Source organism: Anopheles marshallii, chromosome 2 (assembly GCF_943734725.1).
Source record: "Anopheles marshallii chromosome 2, idAnoMarsDA_429_01, whole genome shotgun sequence".
NCBI classification, from domain to species: Eukaryota; Metazoa; Arthropoda; class Insecta; order Diptera; family Culicidae; genus Anopheles; species Anopheles marshallii.
In genome coordinates this window covers 39,163,478-39,179,668 of record NC_071326.1, presented here as the reverse complement: position 1 = coordinate 39,179,668, position 16,191 = coordinate 39,163,478, and the positions used below count along the sequence as shown (strand labels likewise).

Below are 16,191 nucleotides of genomic sequence, written 5' to 3'. Positions count from 1 at the left end.
ATTGCTATGCGCTGATTGATTTTTTCTTTCTCTTTTTTGTCCTTTTATTCTAATGTTGTGTATCGATTACTCGAAACAACACGCGTTCGTTTTTATTTCTTTGCCGCGTGACTTGCGATCGTATATTCTCTTTTGTTTTTTTTTCTGTTTTGATTGCGTTTGCATTTTTGATATTGATTGCGTGTTGCATTACACTCCTTTCCAAAACCCCTATGATCGTACATACGTTGTTCGATTACGATCATGATAACCTAAAACTAATCCCATGCCGTGTCGTGGGTCGGATGTATTTGTCTCAAAACGCTCTGGACCACTTTGGCAAACAGGTTATGGCAAACTTAAACTTCCAACAACCGCCCAGAAGCATACCGAGCAGTGTGTCCTTAAGTGGGAGAGGAGGAGGAGGAGGCGGGGGAGGCAATAGCAGTGTGGTAGGCGGAGGTGGTGCCGGAGCGTTCGGTAGTAGTGCGTTGACCGGTGCCGGAGGACATGTTACCCCAACGTCCGGTATGTTTCCTTCGGTGGTCGGTGCAACCGGTGGCCCTTTCGGACAGAATGCCACCACTCCTTCCCAGCAGCAGCAAAGCAATCAATCCTCTTCGTCGGTGGCACCGCTCTCGCCTAGCTCGAATGGTGGCAGTGGAAACCCCCGGTCGGGTGGTGGTTCGGGCGTTATGGGTGCCACGAGCGGGCCAAACGTGGGCGGCGGCGGAGGCGGTGGCGCCGGACTCGCTAGTAACGGGCCAAATAGTAGCCAGCAGCAGTCACAGCAACTGTCGTCCACTGGCAACGCTCTGTCGGGCGGTGGCCGAAGTAGTAACCTGTTTGGTGCGGGAGTTGGCGGGCAGCAGCAGCGTGGCGGGGCCGGTAGTGGCACGGGAGGCTTCGCGGACCGAAGGACACTGTCCGGGCTCAGCGGTACTTCGATGGTAAGTGATGAAGAAGCTAATCCTAATGATGCAGTTAATCCAACACACCTTCATATAGCACACACACACATCTCGCTATGATTAGGCACACGCATATGCTCGGCCACTTTGTGGTTGGTCATTTAAACATTTAAAAATGCTTACGGTCCCTTCTTTTGACAGCGATAGCTACCGTGATGATGTGATTTGTATTATTTTTTGAGTTTATTTTTCGGAACAACCCGAGTCTAATGAACGTCAAGCAAAAATTAGTGCTCTCACTTTGAAAACGTTTTGTCGTCTTATCTTGCTGTAAATCTGTCTTGTATGTTTCGAAGACTATTATTATTTTACTTCTCTCCTATTGTTTGCAATTCTAGTTTCTTTCATTTACTGTGTAATTTAACTGTTCATCCATTGATATTCATATTAAATTGTTGTGTTATGTTTGGTTTTTGGTTCGGTTGGTTGGTTTTGGTTGGTACAAGGGATGGGATAAAGGTTTCTGTTTGTGTTTCGTTGTTTTTTCTTGTATAATTTAATTCTATATGTTCATTACCTCAAATGGTCCCGTGTAATGTTGTATTCTTTTAATGGTGTTCCATCGTCATCTGAGACTTATTCTAAACGGTTGATTACTTAGTTTAAGGAGGTATTACATTTCGATGGCCTGAAAAGAGGTGATTTTTAGGATTTATTAAGAAGATGGTTATAAATGTATGATAAAAATGTAATCCAAATGTTTGTTTTACCATTTTCATGCTTTAAAACGAAGTGTTTGATCTACATTGAGCAACTCCTTCGACCGTTTCTAAATCTGATGCAAGCGTGGCACCTCTGATGGCAATCTGCTGATCTGTGGATATCATAATAGACCACGTCGTTAGAGCTAGAACAAAATCGATACTGTTATGATAATATCCGATAGAGTTCCTGTTATCGTTCGTAAAATTTTGCGATTTTATTATGTGCAACCAACATGGAAGTGGCCAATTTTGGATTGTCTGATGAAGTAAAGAATGCTGCAGCAAAAAAAAAATATATTTTTTATAATCTTTCTACAATCTGGTAGATCGCAGAGTAGCATCAATTGCAGCAGCACTTCTTTCACTTTTACCCAATGCATAGGCATGTAACTTTACTTTTATTATTTTTTGTGATTTATTCTTGTTTGTTGTTGAAAAGAAGGTAACCATGTGGGGTAAATGGAGCAGTAAATTTCGCCCTCCGATCCTTAAAAACAGTGCGTTTATTGGATTCCATCAAAATTCTGGATGAGTGTTGCATTTTTTTGCCTGCTTCCGCTATGTTTAGGAACATCTTTTTTTCAAGGTAGAAAAACAAAACATGACAACAACCATAACTGTCCAGCAATCATGTACTTTTTGGATTTTATTGCTTTTACGCGGATGGTTTTAAGCATCGATCATAAATCGTTAAATGTACCTGTGCCCGTCGTATTTTGTTATCCTGCCAGCGTGTGTTCACAGTCACATTTGATTGAACCCGGTGAAAGATTCCACTTTCAACGTTTGTTGAAGATCAGCTATAGAGAGATGAAGCAAGCGATCGCGATTCATATGCTGCGCCATTGTATGTTTACGTTGAAACAAATACACGCGCTGTTAAGAGCGGTGATCAACCTTTGCCGGGAAGCATGTGTGCGCAAGCAATGCATACATTTACATAGTGCGGCCACCACATACCCGTATTCCCCAACCTGCGCTACCTGCCTCTCCTGCGCTGTTGTCTTCACTCCGCACACCCTATTCCAGGCTGGTGCCAGGCGACGCATCTGCTTTCCGTATTTACGCAAAAGATTGAGAGCAATTCGGTGCGCGCAGAGTCGCGGTGCGTATGCGTGTTGGTGTTGTCGCGGATGCATTTGTGTTGTGATGCGCTAGCCACAGTGGCTAACTTAATGCGACGGCACTGTGTGTGTGCTTTGTTGGGAAGAAGCGCCCGCGCATGAAACATTTGTTTGTTATTCTCGCGATCATCCTTCTGGTGGTGCACGTTTTTTCGGAACCATTTTTTCGGGTTGTGCCTAGTTCTGTGTATTCGTTGTGTTACGTCCTTTTATGAACATGCCTCTGTGTGTTTAATGTGATTAGCTAAACGTCTGTATTAAGCGATACCATGCGGTCGTTTGTGTACGCTATAAGGTGCGAAAACAACAGCGCTCTTGCTCGCGGATTGACCACCTCTGCATAAGTTTGATAACTGCATTCTTGCACAGACCGGAACCTGATTCACACACCAAAACACTGTTCCCTACACGTACGCTTAGAAGCAAAACAAAACCCATCCATGATCGTGCGCGGTGTGTAAATGAAATAAAACATAAATAAATCTCCCGTTTCGTTGTAACAGACGGCAACAACGGAAAAGCAAAAGCATAAGATTATTCCGTACCATCTAGTCTAATCGTGCTGCGCAGTTTTTTTGTCATTAAACACTCGCCGTGTTTGTTGATGCGCGTGCCTCGTGCGTTTTGTTCGCTGTGCGCTTGCCTTCATAACCTAGCTTTTATTTACATCCGCGGTTGCTTTGTTGGTGTTTTAGGACGAACCACACAACTGCTTTCGCTGTGTGCGGGCGCGTGTGCGCGATCTGCACTGTCAAAAAGAGTTTTGCGAAGGCGAGACGAAGTTAGTTTAGACGAAACCTTCACGCAGCGCTGTTTCCTTGTGTGTTTGTCCCGTCCCCGTGCGCGTGTGTATGCGTCATCCGCTCTTTGTGGATGGTTAGAAAAGCATAATTCGCCACTTTACCGGAAGCTTGTTTCCTGTCGTCGACTACTGTGATTGTGTTGTGTTTTGCTGTACTGTTGTGCGTTTAATGAAGCATGTGCTCCACTCTGCCGAACGGAATGCCACACAAAGGATACTACCATCAGCGGTCAACACCGGTGTCGGGTTCATCGAGTGTTGCAACCATCGGTGTGGGTAGCGCAGGAAACACTACTGTAGGCGAGGGCAATGTAAGTGATTCATTGGAGAAATGGTAAAAGCGTATCGTTGGGACGATCGTGGAGTGAAACATAAAAGCGCATGGATCAGCATTATAGAACACCCAAAGTGTTGAAGATGTGTGTATGTGTGTGTGTGTGCAAATATCTTTTGTAGATGGTGTAACCAGAACGATGTAGATACAGCACCCGAAAGCATGGCGTCGGTAGTACGGTGTTGTCTCGCCGAATGCAAAAATGGTGTTTTAACAATCGAAAAGTATAAATTAGTGGCGCTCAATCGATCAATCTGATGTAATCTTCATCGTTTGCAATCAGATTTGGAAGTTCTTCTCTGGTATGAGGAAACGAAGGTTCAGAACGAAAAAAAAAACAATTCACAGTGTACTTTGCTTCCTTGAAGCTATGTCTACTAGTGTTTTAATTAACATGTCCTTTATTCCTTGAACTCCAATTTCTTGAATAACCAAAAGAAAAAAATCCCTGCGTTTGTGGTGTCTCTCTCATGCATTTTCTCCATTTTTCTGTTGCCATTTTGCATACACGTTTAGCAACGCTTCTTCTACAATTTGGTTTATTTTTACACCAAATTGTATTAGTGGAAAGTTCCGAGAATCGACCAAAGAAAGATCATCGTTGAAGAATCGTTGTTGACCGTAGTGGGCTAAGATAAAAGGAATCAACGTTTTGCTAAACGTACCCGGGGTTATTCAGTCACTGTTACCCCGAAGAAATTATCCAGTTGAAGTATGTAAATTCACCACAAATCATTTAGAATGTTTACACCTGGCCCAGGCTAGTACTAAAGAATGCAGTACCTATACAAATAATCCAAGCAGACTGAGTAAATCATTCCTAGGGACTATTAATTATTTTCTGGCTGAGTCAACCAAAATTGAGTTTATTTTCTTTGGTTACTCAACTTGGTTTGTTCTGGTTCTAATTATAATGACTGAACCATTTTTTCCGTTGTGTGTTTAATATATCAAGAATAATTAATAAAAAATAAATTGTGTATCATTTATTTACCTTTCCTTTTGTTTGACTCTATATAAAGTTAGAACAATATTCTAATCATGTACATATCCGTTGCTTTTTTTTAATTTTCATGCACCGTCAACACAGTCCAATATGGTTTCGTTCATGCAGACGCGAGGATACGGATCTCAAAGCGGGAATAGCCTCAATAACTACCACGGTGTGTTCGACGGTGGTGCGGCGGAAACGGTCACTCCGCCCCTGCTCGATCTCTCCGAGTTTCCTTCGCTCACGAACGCACGCGGCGGTCAAAACGATCAATCCCTGCCGCAGTCGAACGCGTTGCAACCACCAGGCAGTAAACCGTACGGTAATGTTTTACACATTTTGTTTGATCTGTACCCCAAAAGAGCCACGAAGGACTAACCTTGAACCCGCATTCTATTTACAGTTGGCATGGTAAAACAACCGACGTCCGAACAAATTGCGTTTACGATGTCGAACGAAGACTTTCCAGCGTTGCCCGGCACGCAGAACGCCGAAGGAAGCCAGATTGGTGCGGCCAGCCAGGGCCTGCAGGGTGTTCATCATCATCACCATCCGGATCATCATGGTGGGACGGACAGTTTGGGTGGCAAGGGTGCGGGCGGCAGTGGACCGGTGGGCAGTGCGGCAGGCATGGGCATGGACCTGCAGAGTGATTCCGGCAATTCCAACATTAACATGGACAAGGGGGCGATGAAACGAGGCGTACAAACATCACCCAATGGTTAGCATTTGCGGATACTAATATTTCCCTCGGGAAATTATCCATTTCTCGTTATTCGTGTTGAAACTATCTTTACGTGACTTTACTTCTCCGTAGGAACGGTAACAAACATCCCTGCCAGTATGGTGAACAACCAGTTCGGTATGGTGGGCCTGCTAACGTTTCTCCGGGCGGCGGAAACGGATCCCAACCTTGTGACGCTAGCGATGGGCCAGGATTTGATGGCGCTGGGGTTGAATCTGACCGCGGCGGAAAACCTGTACCCGTGCTTTGGTGGCCCGTTCGCTGATGCGCCGGCGAGGTAAGGACTTGTCGCTAGCGTATTGTCCTTGATCTCTTGATTGTGTGTTTAATTGAAATCATCGATAACCCTTCTCGCCACAGGCCTCAGGATATCGACTACCCTGTACCGCCCGAGTATTTGATCAACATGTCAATAAGGGACAAGCTGTCGAAGCTAACGCTGCAAAAGTATAAGGATGATCTATTATTTTATTTATTTTACACGAACGTTGGTGATATGATGCAATTAGCAGCGGCTGCCGAACTGTAATTCAACTCTTCCAAACCCCAACACTCACTTTTCGCATCGCGCTAATGCTGTCTTCTCTTTTCTTATTTCGCTTACCAATCCACACATCACACACACAACCATAGGCACAGTCGAGATTGGCGGTATCATACGGAGGAGAAGGTATGGATAACCCGTGTGCCCGGCATGACACCGTACGAAAAAAATGGCACAACCGAACGTGGCACGTACTACTACTTCGACGCGCAAACTTGGCGACGAGTGCCAAAAGAATTTCAAGTGGATACAGTGAAGTTAGATAAATGTCCAAACATAAGTGCTTACGTTACGATGAGTGGACAGCCTGTATAATATTTATTAATTTGTAATTAAACCAGAAAATCACGGTCAGAAACCTTTGCGCATTTTCTATTGTTTTGTGTTGGGGGTGGTAAAAGTTACAACGCCGAAAAAAACACTTAAACAGTGACGGCAACTGGTTACAGGCTGATGAAACTTTTGCCATTCAAAGTATTCGCCATACATACTGTTTTTCGGATAGTGTCCAAGGTTCTACAAAAATGCATACCAAATTGGTAACAAGCAAAATAGTAGCATTAGTGGCTGCAATTCTCTCAGTTGGGACCAACCCATATATTGGATTGATGGGGACTCAGCACCTGTAAACTATTATTAGCTCGTATGCTGACTTCAAAGAAGAACGCACTACCTCATCGATGGATGTCGCACGCTCTCTGGCCTTCCAAAATCGATGATTATTGATTATTGATTGGAATGATAACAAAAATGTGCTCAAATGGTATTGAACAAGAGGGGGAAATGAAATTGTCCGAGATTGAGACTGACATCTTGCAGATATCTTAACACAACATATAATACACAGCATTTTTACTTTCAACATCTAAAACAGAAACAGAATACACAGTCTTTTTACTTTCAACAAGGATTTTTTAGTAAGCGATTAAAATGGCTTGTTTTACTACAAACTCTACGTTTTTTTTACTACAAGCACAAGGCAGTGTGATTGTTAATAGAAAATATAAATACTATGGGCAATATACTTTCATCTTTCCCTCCCCGAGCCCACATTTAGAGTACTTTGTGATGCTCTCCAACGTTGTATCGCTTCATTCACTTCCATCAACTGAAGTGTCGCTGGCAAGCATCTGCTGGAGATACTTTTGTTATGAGCGTCATCTCATCACGTGTCCTAACCATCGCTTTGTTTGCGACGTTGGTCAACCGTTTATTACATTTTTATGGTTCATTTTCCAATATAACCTTTCGTTTAAAACCTAAGATATTCAGTGAGAAAGAGAGCTATGGGGTCCAGTATATTACATTTCTGCACCGACTTTCAGGACTATTTCTACCTATAAAAACGAACCGGATAAAATCATAAACGACCGTCTATCCCTTTTTCTGTAAGGCAGTTTTGTTAGTATATACAATAATATCGTCTTGATTCTGTTAATACATGCTCATTAGCCCAACGATTGCATTTCATTTTCGCTTTTCCGCCCCGATACGCTGAAGTTTCGATTCGTATTCGGCTTCTAGTGTGGCCATCCTTTCGCGCAAGCTTTGTTCCTTGCCTTCCAATGCTTCCTTCATGCGGGTTTGTACCTTTTGTAGCGCTACATTATAACCTTCCTTGATGCGATCGTACTCCTTCAGCATGTGCTTCTCCTTATCTTCCGCATATTTCTATTAAATTGTACAAACGGTAAAGGAAAGTTAGAAAATGTTAGTTTTAAAATGCTCGAACATAAGTACAGTTGCCAGGATTTCGTACCTTATAGTTGAGTGCGGTTTTCTTTGCAGATTGATACTTTTCCGTCACCAAATCGAGACTCTTCTGGTACTCCTCCTCGACCTCCTTAAACCGATCGTTCATTTCCTGTTCCCGCTCGTGGAACATTTTCCGTTCGGCAGTGATCTGCGTAATCAACTTTTCCATCGATTGCCGTTCGCTGGCAACCAGCTCCCGTTTTTCCTGCAGCTCACGTTCGAGAAACTGCACCTTTTTCTGCCCATTCGCTAGCTCTGCCTTGTACTTGCCCATCAGCTCCGATTGCTTGTCGAATAGCGAGCGTGCATCCGTGTCCTTTTGTGCCAACAGTTCGGACATCTTTTCGCGCTCCGTCACAATGGCACACTTGAGCACCTCAACCTCCTGGTTGCGTACCTTCAGCTCGGCCACCCGATCGTACAGTTCGTTCTTGAGCGTGTCGATGTTTTCCTTGAACCGGTTAAACTGGGCAAGAAATTTTTCCTCGATCTGGTTAACCTTCCCGGCGTATACCTTGGCCACCTCTTCGCGCACCTTCTGTTCCAGCTCGCGCAACTGGCGACGTGTTTCGGGATCCTCGAGTGGTGGGGAACCACCGATCAGCTCATCGTCCGTACCGACACTCTGATCTCGAGACGAAACTTTTCGCGGTGATGTGGCACTATCGCACGTGGTGCTGGAGGAATTGTTCGACATTTGGTTGCGAATGATCTGCTCGAACTGGGCCGCCTTTTCCTTCAGCTCGTCTAACAGTTGATCGCGTTCTGCCTTCAGATCGAGCCGTTTGTGTAGCTCGCTTACTGTCGCGAGTTGATCGTTTAGTTGAACTGTCAGTTCGGCAATTTCTCGCAGTTGTGACGAGCAGCTAGATTGAAGCTTCAGATTTTCTATCTCCAACTGCAATAAACAAGCAAATGGTATAAAGATCCTCTATGATAGATGAACCATCTGCACAGTCCAACAATTCGCTACTTACCTTTGAGATCTGTGTTAACCCATCGATGCACTTGGTGCAACTGTTGCCTCCGGTAGCAGCAGTACTTTTTCCATCCCCTTTTTGCGTGTGACCAACCGTACTGCTCGCCATTTGCTTCAACAGCTGCTCATGGTCCGTCTTTTCCTTGTCTAGTAGCTTCGCCAATTCACTCGCCTTCAGTTCGGCCAACTGGAGAGCTCGTTCGAGCGAAACGGCCTGCTCTTGCAAGACCGCAATCTGTTTTGCACTGTCTTGCGATCGCAAGGTGGACAGCTCCCGGCCTAGCTCTTCTTTCGCTCCGCTCACCTCTATGTACAGCCGCTTCAAACGATCGCACTCTTTGTAGGCGTCCAGCAGAAGAAATTTTTGCTTTTCCACTTCGAGCTTTAGTGCAGCAAGGGAACCGGTTTCGTTGGTTAGCGTTGCACACCGTTCGGTCAGCTGTTGGTTTTCACGATCCAGCAGCTGGATTCGTTCGTCGGCTTCGAGTTTTGTTTGCTGTAGGGTGAAAATCTTATCCTCGAGAAACGCTTCCGGTCGAAAATCGCTACTCGACCGTCGACGGTTTGCTGCACCACCGTTACCGGTAGTTATCGATCGTTCGTTATTTTTCTTCGCGCTCCCTGTTTCATCAGCTGTTAGCTTTTCCAGCTCTTGTTCTAATATTCTACACTTGGAGGCGAGCCGGAATGCTTCCTCCTTATACTGGTTCATCTGCACCAGCGTTTCACTTTCGTCCTTTTTCAACTGATCCAGCTCGCGATCTTTCGCCTGCAGGCTTGCTTCCAGTTGCCGTATCAGCTCCCGTTTCTCTTTCTGTCCCGTCATACAGACGCGCAGCTCATTTTTAAGCCGTACAACCCGATTATCGCTATCTCCACCACCACGATCGCGCAAGCTCGGTACATTATTGTGCGGCGTACTACCGATCAGATTGCGCTGCGCAAAGGTATACCCGCCCGTGGTTGTATCAGCATTGAGTGGCTTTTTGTCACCGCCCGCGGGTTCTTCCTCCTCCTCTTCCGGTTGTCCACAATGCATTATGCTATCCATCAGCTCAAGCTCGGCATTCGTTTTCTCCAGCCGGTTCGTAAGATCGTGTATGGTTTGCTGCATGCCGGACTGTTCCTTCTCAAGTGCCTGAATGCGATTGCGCATTCGCAGCCTTTCCTGCTCGAAATCGCCCTGATTTTTGCTCTTGGACAGTAAGTTCGAACACTGGCGCTGCGAGTCCTCCAGCTGTACCTGCAACCGTTGCACGGTTTCCGACTGCTCCACAAGCATGGCTTCGCGCGATTTCTGTAGTTCACCGTAGCGTGCCTCTAGCCTCCGGCAATCCTGCTGCCGTTCGTCCAGCTCGCTGCGCAGATTGTCGATCTGTTGCTGCATCATCGCCACCTTTGCATTGTGCCGTTCCTCAGTCTGCTTCAGCAGTGCGTCCGTGTGGCGATCAGCTTTTTGGGCCGAATTTTGCTCCAACATCCGGTAGCGGTGCAGATTGTCCTGCAGCATCATCGTTGTCTGTTCCAACTTACCCACGAGCTTCACATTTTCGTCCTCCAGGCCGGATACCTTCGCCCGTAGCTTTTCATTCGTGTCTTCTGCCTCGGATATCTTCGTCTTGCTCTGCACCAACAGTTCGCGGGTTTGATCCCGCGTCATGTTGGCCCGATCCTTTTCTGCTTGCTCGATAAGAAGCTTCTTTTCCAGCTCACCCATTTGCTGTTCGTGTTTGTGGCGCTGGTCGTACATTTCTCTCGTAACGTGCTCTAGCTCACGGGTTTTCGACTCCAGCAGTAAGCGTAATTCTCGTGCAGCTGCACCGCCGTAATCATTCATGGGATGCACTTGTCCCACCTGTTCGGCTGAACTCATCTGCGGAATTGAGGCCATTGCTGACAATGGGACAGGCGGGGCTGGCGGCCGTTTGCTGCTTCGCCCGGTATCGTCATCGTCATCTCCATCGGAGTATCGATGGGTGAAGGAATCAAGCGTATCGTTGTCGTCACATTCCACATCGTCGAATGCATTTTCCAGCTCGTTAGCCAGCTGCTGCTGAAGGCGCTTTTGGTCCTCGAGTATTTCTTCCTCCTCCAGGGCACGCTGCTTTTCAAGCGCACTGTTGTTAAGGTTGATGCTAACTCCATCGTTGAAAATAGATACACCCGGTGGTCCGTTCATGGTTTCGATGCAGCACTAGGTGCAATAGCTCAGTTTCACAATGTGGATGCAGAGCGCTGACCAGCAGTTTACGATCTGCTGCGATACATTTCGATAGTTCGTTTGCCGGTCAAAGTAACGTTCATGAATTTGCGCAACCTAAGCGATCTTTCCACGGCAGTTTTTGTTATGCACACGTTCGACCTTGAACTTTGGAAGAGAGAGCACGATGATAAATGACCGGAATGCCTCCTATCTTCTAGCGGGTGGCGATGTAAACAAAAGAAAAGTATTATTGCTATTCGTTCTGGACTATTTTTCTCCCGCTGTTCTTCTTCTCGTTGCTTTTCAAAACTTTGATCGTGTATTTTACGTGCTGTCAAACTCGCGTCCTTTTGTACGCAAGGTGATTACAGTGGCGATGGTCGAGGTTAATACACAAAAACACAGGTTGGTTCATAAACAAGCACCAGGATAGCCCAAAATATGCGATTAATTTTTAAAATATTGCATAATATCTGCGAAATTACTGCGCAATATAACATGAATATGTTTCTTGCGAGAGGATACCAAATTTTTAGCTTTTCAATTGAGTTACACAGAAAGACAGAATAAAAATAAAATCATATTTTTTCCAAGAATACATTTCTACACCTTTACCGTAGCACATTGCTCAGCCCTGACATTGTAGCTCCCCGTTTGACATTTCTAGAAATAAAGTAAACAAACATTCACCAACTTTCGCTCAGCCGGTGTTTTTACCGGTCAAATAACCTACATTAACGAATTATTGCATTCCGATGAATGATACAACGTTGAAATCGATCGCAAAGAGCTTAGTTCCTGAAAATTATTTAGCCATAGCGAACGATGCACGCGCGGAACGTGATAAAGCGATCAAATTACTGCTTGAAAAGGTATGCAATTTACTCCAATGAAGAACAAATTCCAACCACTAACTTTGGTGATTTTCTTTTTACCAGCGTAAATTGCCCGTGTCGGGATGGAGTGAAACAATGATCGAATATTTTGTAAGCGAGCTAGCGTTGCTGGACAGTAATAATTTTCCTTCACGCTGCGGTGTAGGTGAACGGGAAGGACGTGTGATTTGTGGTAAAAAGAATCATGCTCTGCAGCAATCGCTTTATGCCTGTTCCCATTAATCAAATAGATTCTTCTTACCTTTCTTGTAGATCTCGTACGCCGAAGGCATTATAACTTTGCCCATGGAATTGGACGTTCAGGAAATTTAACCGATGCACAACCGAAAGCGGCCGGTTCCACGATCATGGCTAATTTAACCAATAGCCTAGTGTGTGATTGGATCAAATCTATTGGTGTACCAAATTGTAGCAAGGCCATCGTTATTCCTTTGGCTACTGGCATGACCATGATGCTTGTCTTGCGAGCAATTCATTCTAAACGGCCAACGGCACGCTACGTCCTCTGGTCACGGGTAGATCAGCAGTCCTGTTTTAAAGCCATAGCAGCCGCTGGTTTGACGCCAATCGTTATCGATAGCTTGTTGGTGCGGGAATGCAGTGTAACGGAATCGTCACATGCTCAGGATGTTGATTCCACATGTTGTACCGACCTTCCACAGTTTGTTTTAAAAATTAAAGAACTCGGAGCAGATCAAATTTGTTGCATCGTGTCTACCACAAGCTGTTTTGCGCCACGAAGCAGTGATGATATAATCGAACTAGCTAAGCTCTGCCAAGTGCACGACATTCCCCACATAGTGAACAATGCTTACGGACTGCAGAGCTCATACTTTGCTCACCAGCTAAATCAAGGTGCCAGGGTGGGAAGAATTGATGCGTTTGTTCAAAGCACGGATAAGAATCTACTTGTGCCAGTTGGCGGTGCGATAGTGGCCGGATTTACCACCGACACGGTTGATGCAGTAGCCCAGCTATATCCTGGTCGTGCTTCCGGCACGCAGTCGTTGGATGTACTTATGACACTTTTATCACTGGGCAAGAATGGCTACGATAACCTAATGAAGGAACGAAAGATAGCACACGGAATGCTTTTGGAAGGATTGACAAATCTTGCCCAATCTCACGGTGAACGCATTTTACCCTGTCGCAACCCGATTTCAATCGGTGAGTTTAATGCTGTATTTGAGAACCTTTTCAGTATTAATAAAATACCGCTTTCGTTGCAGCAATGTCGCTTGTATCGTTTGAAGGGAATTCCAACCGTCTGGAAATAATTGGTTCCATGCTACTGAAGCGTGGTGTATCTGGTTGTCGTGTAGTGACCACGGTCGACACCAAAACTATCGATGGTAACACTTTTCTTCGTTGGGGATCGCATAATTCGGCCGCATGTGTGCCTTATCTTACGGCGAGTGCCGCGCTGGGCATTAACCCACAGGATATAACCAATTTCCTAACCAAGCTGGACGAGGTTTTGTGTAAGTATCGCATAAAGTATACGGGAGATGGAAGTGGAAGAATTTTATCAGGGTCTAAAGTGATTTCTGAACAATCTTAACTATTGGTTGGTTTGGATTATTAATTTAGCTATTTATTAAAGAAAACGAAACGAACAAAATAATTGCACTAATTATAGTAAAGTTAGCTGAAAGAACTCAGGAAAAATAGTAAAAACTCGAGTATTCTCGATGTGCGTAACGTAATAATGTAAGATTGTCATGAACATATGAAAACACTGTTCGGAGAGAAAAACAATCACCCAGTTTCTGGGAGTTATAACTTTTCCATCCGATTCCGGTGAACTGTATTAGCCATCGCCACCCTCCTCTCCACGCGTAACAAACGCACTGATGCTGAACAAAAGCGCACAAAACAATGCGCACACACGACTGTAAGCGATTGCCCGAATGGCAAACTCCTGCCTCCCATTACGGAATAGTCCGGCGTATGCGTGAGTACTTAAAACCTTTTTTTCTTGTATTTATATATTTCTTAACCCCTCAGTTAAGATGCTTCTTCAAAGCCATTGTAAGTTGTTTCAATCAATCGCGTTCCAACACGGCACAGCTGATCCATCTACACACACAGCGAACGCTTTTAACCTTTCCGATAGGGGGCCACTCCTTGTCGGAAGATCGTGTATGGGGTTTTGTTTCCCTCATTTACCTTCCCGGTTCGTGCATAACGTAGGAACATGATGAGAACGGCAGAGCCACGTTGCTTTTCTCCTCATTTCATGCGGGGGATGGAGGAAGGGGTTCGATTATTTCGATCGGACAATTAGAACCGCTCCCACTTCCGGGCGTACCGTGTGACGGTTGTGTACTATACGGCGTTTAGTTTTGCTGTCTAGTCAGTGTATGTATGCAACGCATTTCGTGGTAATCGTTTAGCTTCACGTTGGAACTAGGTAAAACGGGTTTATTTATTCCATTCGATATGCCGGTAATATTACAGAATATTCCAACAGTCAGTTTAGCTCATATTTGTGTTAAAGCTAAGCTTGGCTTTGTACATCCAAATTGTTTTGACAAACCTGAAGATGACAAACCTTCAATTGCTTGTGTGAGGGTTAATCAACTACTAGAACTTAATTCTAGTGTTGTGCTTGATTAATCTTTTAAGAAGAGTCTTTCATTGGAATCTTTAGTGAGAGAGGAGTCATTCAAATTGGGAAACGATTCTCAAAAGACTCATGAATCCTAAGAGTAGTAGCGGATCAAGCCCCTTAAGTCCTTAAGCAATATGGCAGTTAGGGCCCATTTTCGGCAACTCATAGATGGAGATCATGTCTTAGATCTTAGATGATCTTAGTCTTAGATGATTCATGATTCTTTGAAATAGAGATTCAGATTCTTTCATTCAAATGATTAAATTAATACAAAAGCATCTTCTTCTAGGTTCCACTTTTCCGGACTAAAATATTGCCCTTACAATATTTGCGCGGGCACCCAGAATTGTGCTGCTTAGGTTAACTGCAAAAGGCAATATATATCCTTCCGGTCGGTACGGCCACAAAACGGTACCACCCCCTGTGACGATTGATGATTCTATGCCGGTAACGATCGGCTTAACGCCAGCCATCAAAAAAGGCGCCCATCAGTGTGTCCGCCCTAATGAAGATTGATGGATCGATCATGTTGGACGTGACCGCTTTGATCCTGTGTTTTGTTGCGATTTTTCCTCCTGGAATCGATGGCAATCCTTGTGTAGCGAAAGGACCTTTCGGTTATAGCAGAACGATGACTCATTCATCTGAAGCTAGATGAAAGATAATGCAAAAGGTGTTTTGTATCATGTTAGCTGTGTGCATCTGGCTTGCTGTGTAGCAGAGAATCGATATTGCGGTAAGGTGTAGATCATGGAATGTTTATTGGTCGCTTTTTTTGTTATAACAATCGCTGCAGGGCTTTCAAAACTGCAGTCCACGCGGGCTGTAGCTTAAGCTTTTTGAATCCAGTGCCATTCCTCGGCCTCCTACCAAAACCTGTCCTGGTTCCTTGTTCTTCAATATCTTAATGTACTGCTGTTCAGAAGTATACCGGTCATGCGAGATGGTACAGATCATATAGAAAGTTTATTATTCCCTTTCTTTTTGCTGAATCCATCACCAAAGTGTCCCAAAATTGCTCATTGAGCGCGTGCTGTAGCTTCATTCCTACCAAAAGCCTGTTCTGCTTCCACAATATTTTAATGACACGTGCTACAATCATCGTTCCTCGTTATCGGCTATTAAAATTTTGAAAGTCATTAAAGCGCCCGACGTCCGCTGGGATACAAATTACAGCGCCAGTGTAGTACGGTGTAAGAGTGTCCGTGGTAGAAAATGGATACCACCACACCTTGGAGAAGATGCACCTGCCATTCCGGATTTTGGACGTTGGTATCGCGTGCCCCTTGCAACATCAGGTGAGCACGCCAGTGACCACATTGCAAGGCACGTTCCTCCACCGTGGACGATCAGCAATTTCATCCAGCTATTTCGGTGCAGCGCTGCCCACACCCGATAAAGGAGAACGGCGGTCAGATGGCGAAGGAATTATGCACCAAAAAAAAAACAGCCACATCTCTGAGTTTCCTTAAGCTTACATCGTTTAAGCTTTCAACGTGGTGTGTCTTTCCATCGTAGGTGTAACACACACGCAGGACATTGCTGTTTTG

General features: G+C 44.8%; 3 protein-coding genes across 3 annotated transcripts; 2 read left to right on the top strand and 1 right to left on the bottom strand.

The window, feature by feature from the left end:
- Positions 1-329: 329 nt before the first annotated feature.
- Positions 330-6,550, top strand: LOC128710221 (regulator of gene activity). Its single transcript, XM_053805268.1, has 6 exons — positions 330-929; positions 5,005-5,227; positions 5,309-5,626; positions 5,723-5,927; positions 6,011-6,175; positions 6,284-6,550. The coding sequence occupies exons 1-6, from the start codon at positions 330-332 to the stop codon at positions 6,507-6,509; spliced, it is 1,737 nt and encodes a 578-aa protein (XP_053661243.1). The 3' UTR covers positions 6,510-6,550.
- Positions 6,551-7,661: 1,111 nt separating this feature from the next.
- LOC128717943 (centrosomal protein of 152 kDa) lies at positions 7,662-11,107 on the bottom strand. The gene is made up of 3 exons (XM_053811618.1): positions 8,927-11,107; positions 7,954-8,847; positions 7,662-7,865 (listed from the first exon to the last, which is right to left on the bottom strand). Exons 1-3 carry the CDS (start codon positions 11,105-11,107, stop codon positions 7,662-7,664), a joined length of 3,279 nt encoding a protein of 1,092 aa, XP_053667593.1.
- A 779-nt stretch (positions 11,108-11,886) lies between these two features.
- LOC128706825 (O-phosphoseryl-tRNA(Sec) selenium transferase) lies at positions 11,887-15,774 on the top strand. Its single transcript, XM_053801766.1, has 5 exons — positions 11,887-12,003; positions 12,070-12,199; positions 12,280-13,194; positions 13,257-13,506; positions 15,699-15,774. The coding sequence occupies exons 1-5, from the start codon at positions 11,887-11,889 to the stop codon at positions 15,772-15,774; spliced, it is 1,488 nt and encodes a 495-aa protein (XP_053657741.1).
- The last annotated feature ends 417 nt before the right edge of the window (positions 15,775-16,191 follow it).

Bases quoted from the DNA above. Each gene is read 5' to 3' on its own strand.
- LOC128706825 (XM_053801766.1), top strand. From the start codon at position 11,887: ATGAATGATACAACGTTGAAATCGATCGCAAAGAGCTTAGTTCCTGAA. The intron at 13,195-13,256 runs GTGAGTTTAATG...CTTTCGTTGCAG, and splicing joins TCGCAACCCGATTTCAATCG to CAATGTCGCTTGTATCGTTT. The intron at 13,507-15,698 runs GTGTAAGTATCG...TCCTACCAAAAG, and splicing joins ACCAAGCTGGACGAGGTTTT to CCTGTTCTGCTTCCACAATA.
- LOC128710221 (XM_053805268.1), top strand. From the start codon at position 330: ATGGCAAACTTAAACTTCCAACAACCGCCCAGAAGCATACCGAGCAGT. The intron at 5,627-5,722 runs GTTAGCATTTGC...ACTTCTCCGTAG, and splicing joins CGTACAAACATCACCCAATG to GAACGGTAACAAACATCCCT. The intron at 6,176-6,283 runs GTAATTCAACTC...ACACAACCATAG, and splicing joins TTAGCAGCGGCTGCCGAACT to GCACAGTCGAGATTGGCGGT.
- LOC128717943 (XM_053811618.1), bottom strand. From the start codon at position 11,107: ATGAACGGACCACCGGGTGTATCTATTTTCAACGATGGAGTTAGCATC. The intron at 8,848-8,926 runs GTAAGTAGCGAA...TGTTTATTGCAG, and splicing joins GGTTAACACAGATCTCAAAG to TTGGAGATAGAAAATCTGAA. The intron at 7,866-7,953 runs GTACGAAATCCT...ACAATTTAATAG, and splicing joins AAACCGCACTCAACTATAAG to AAATATGCGGAAGATAAGGA.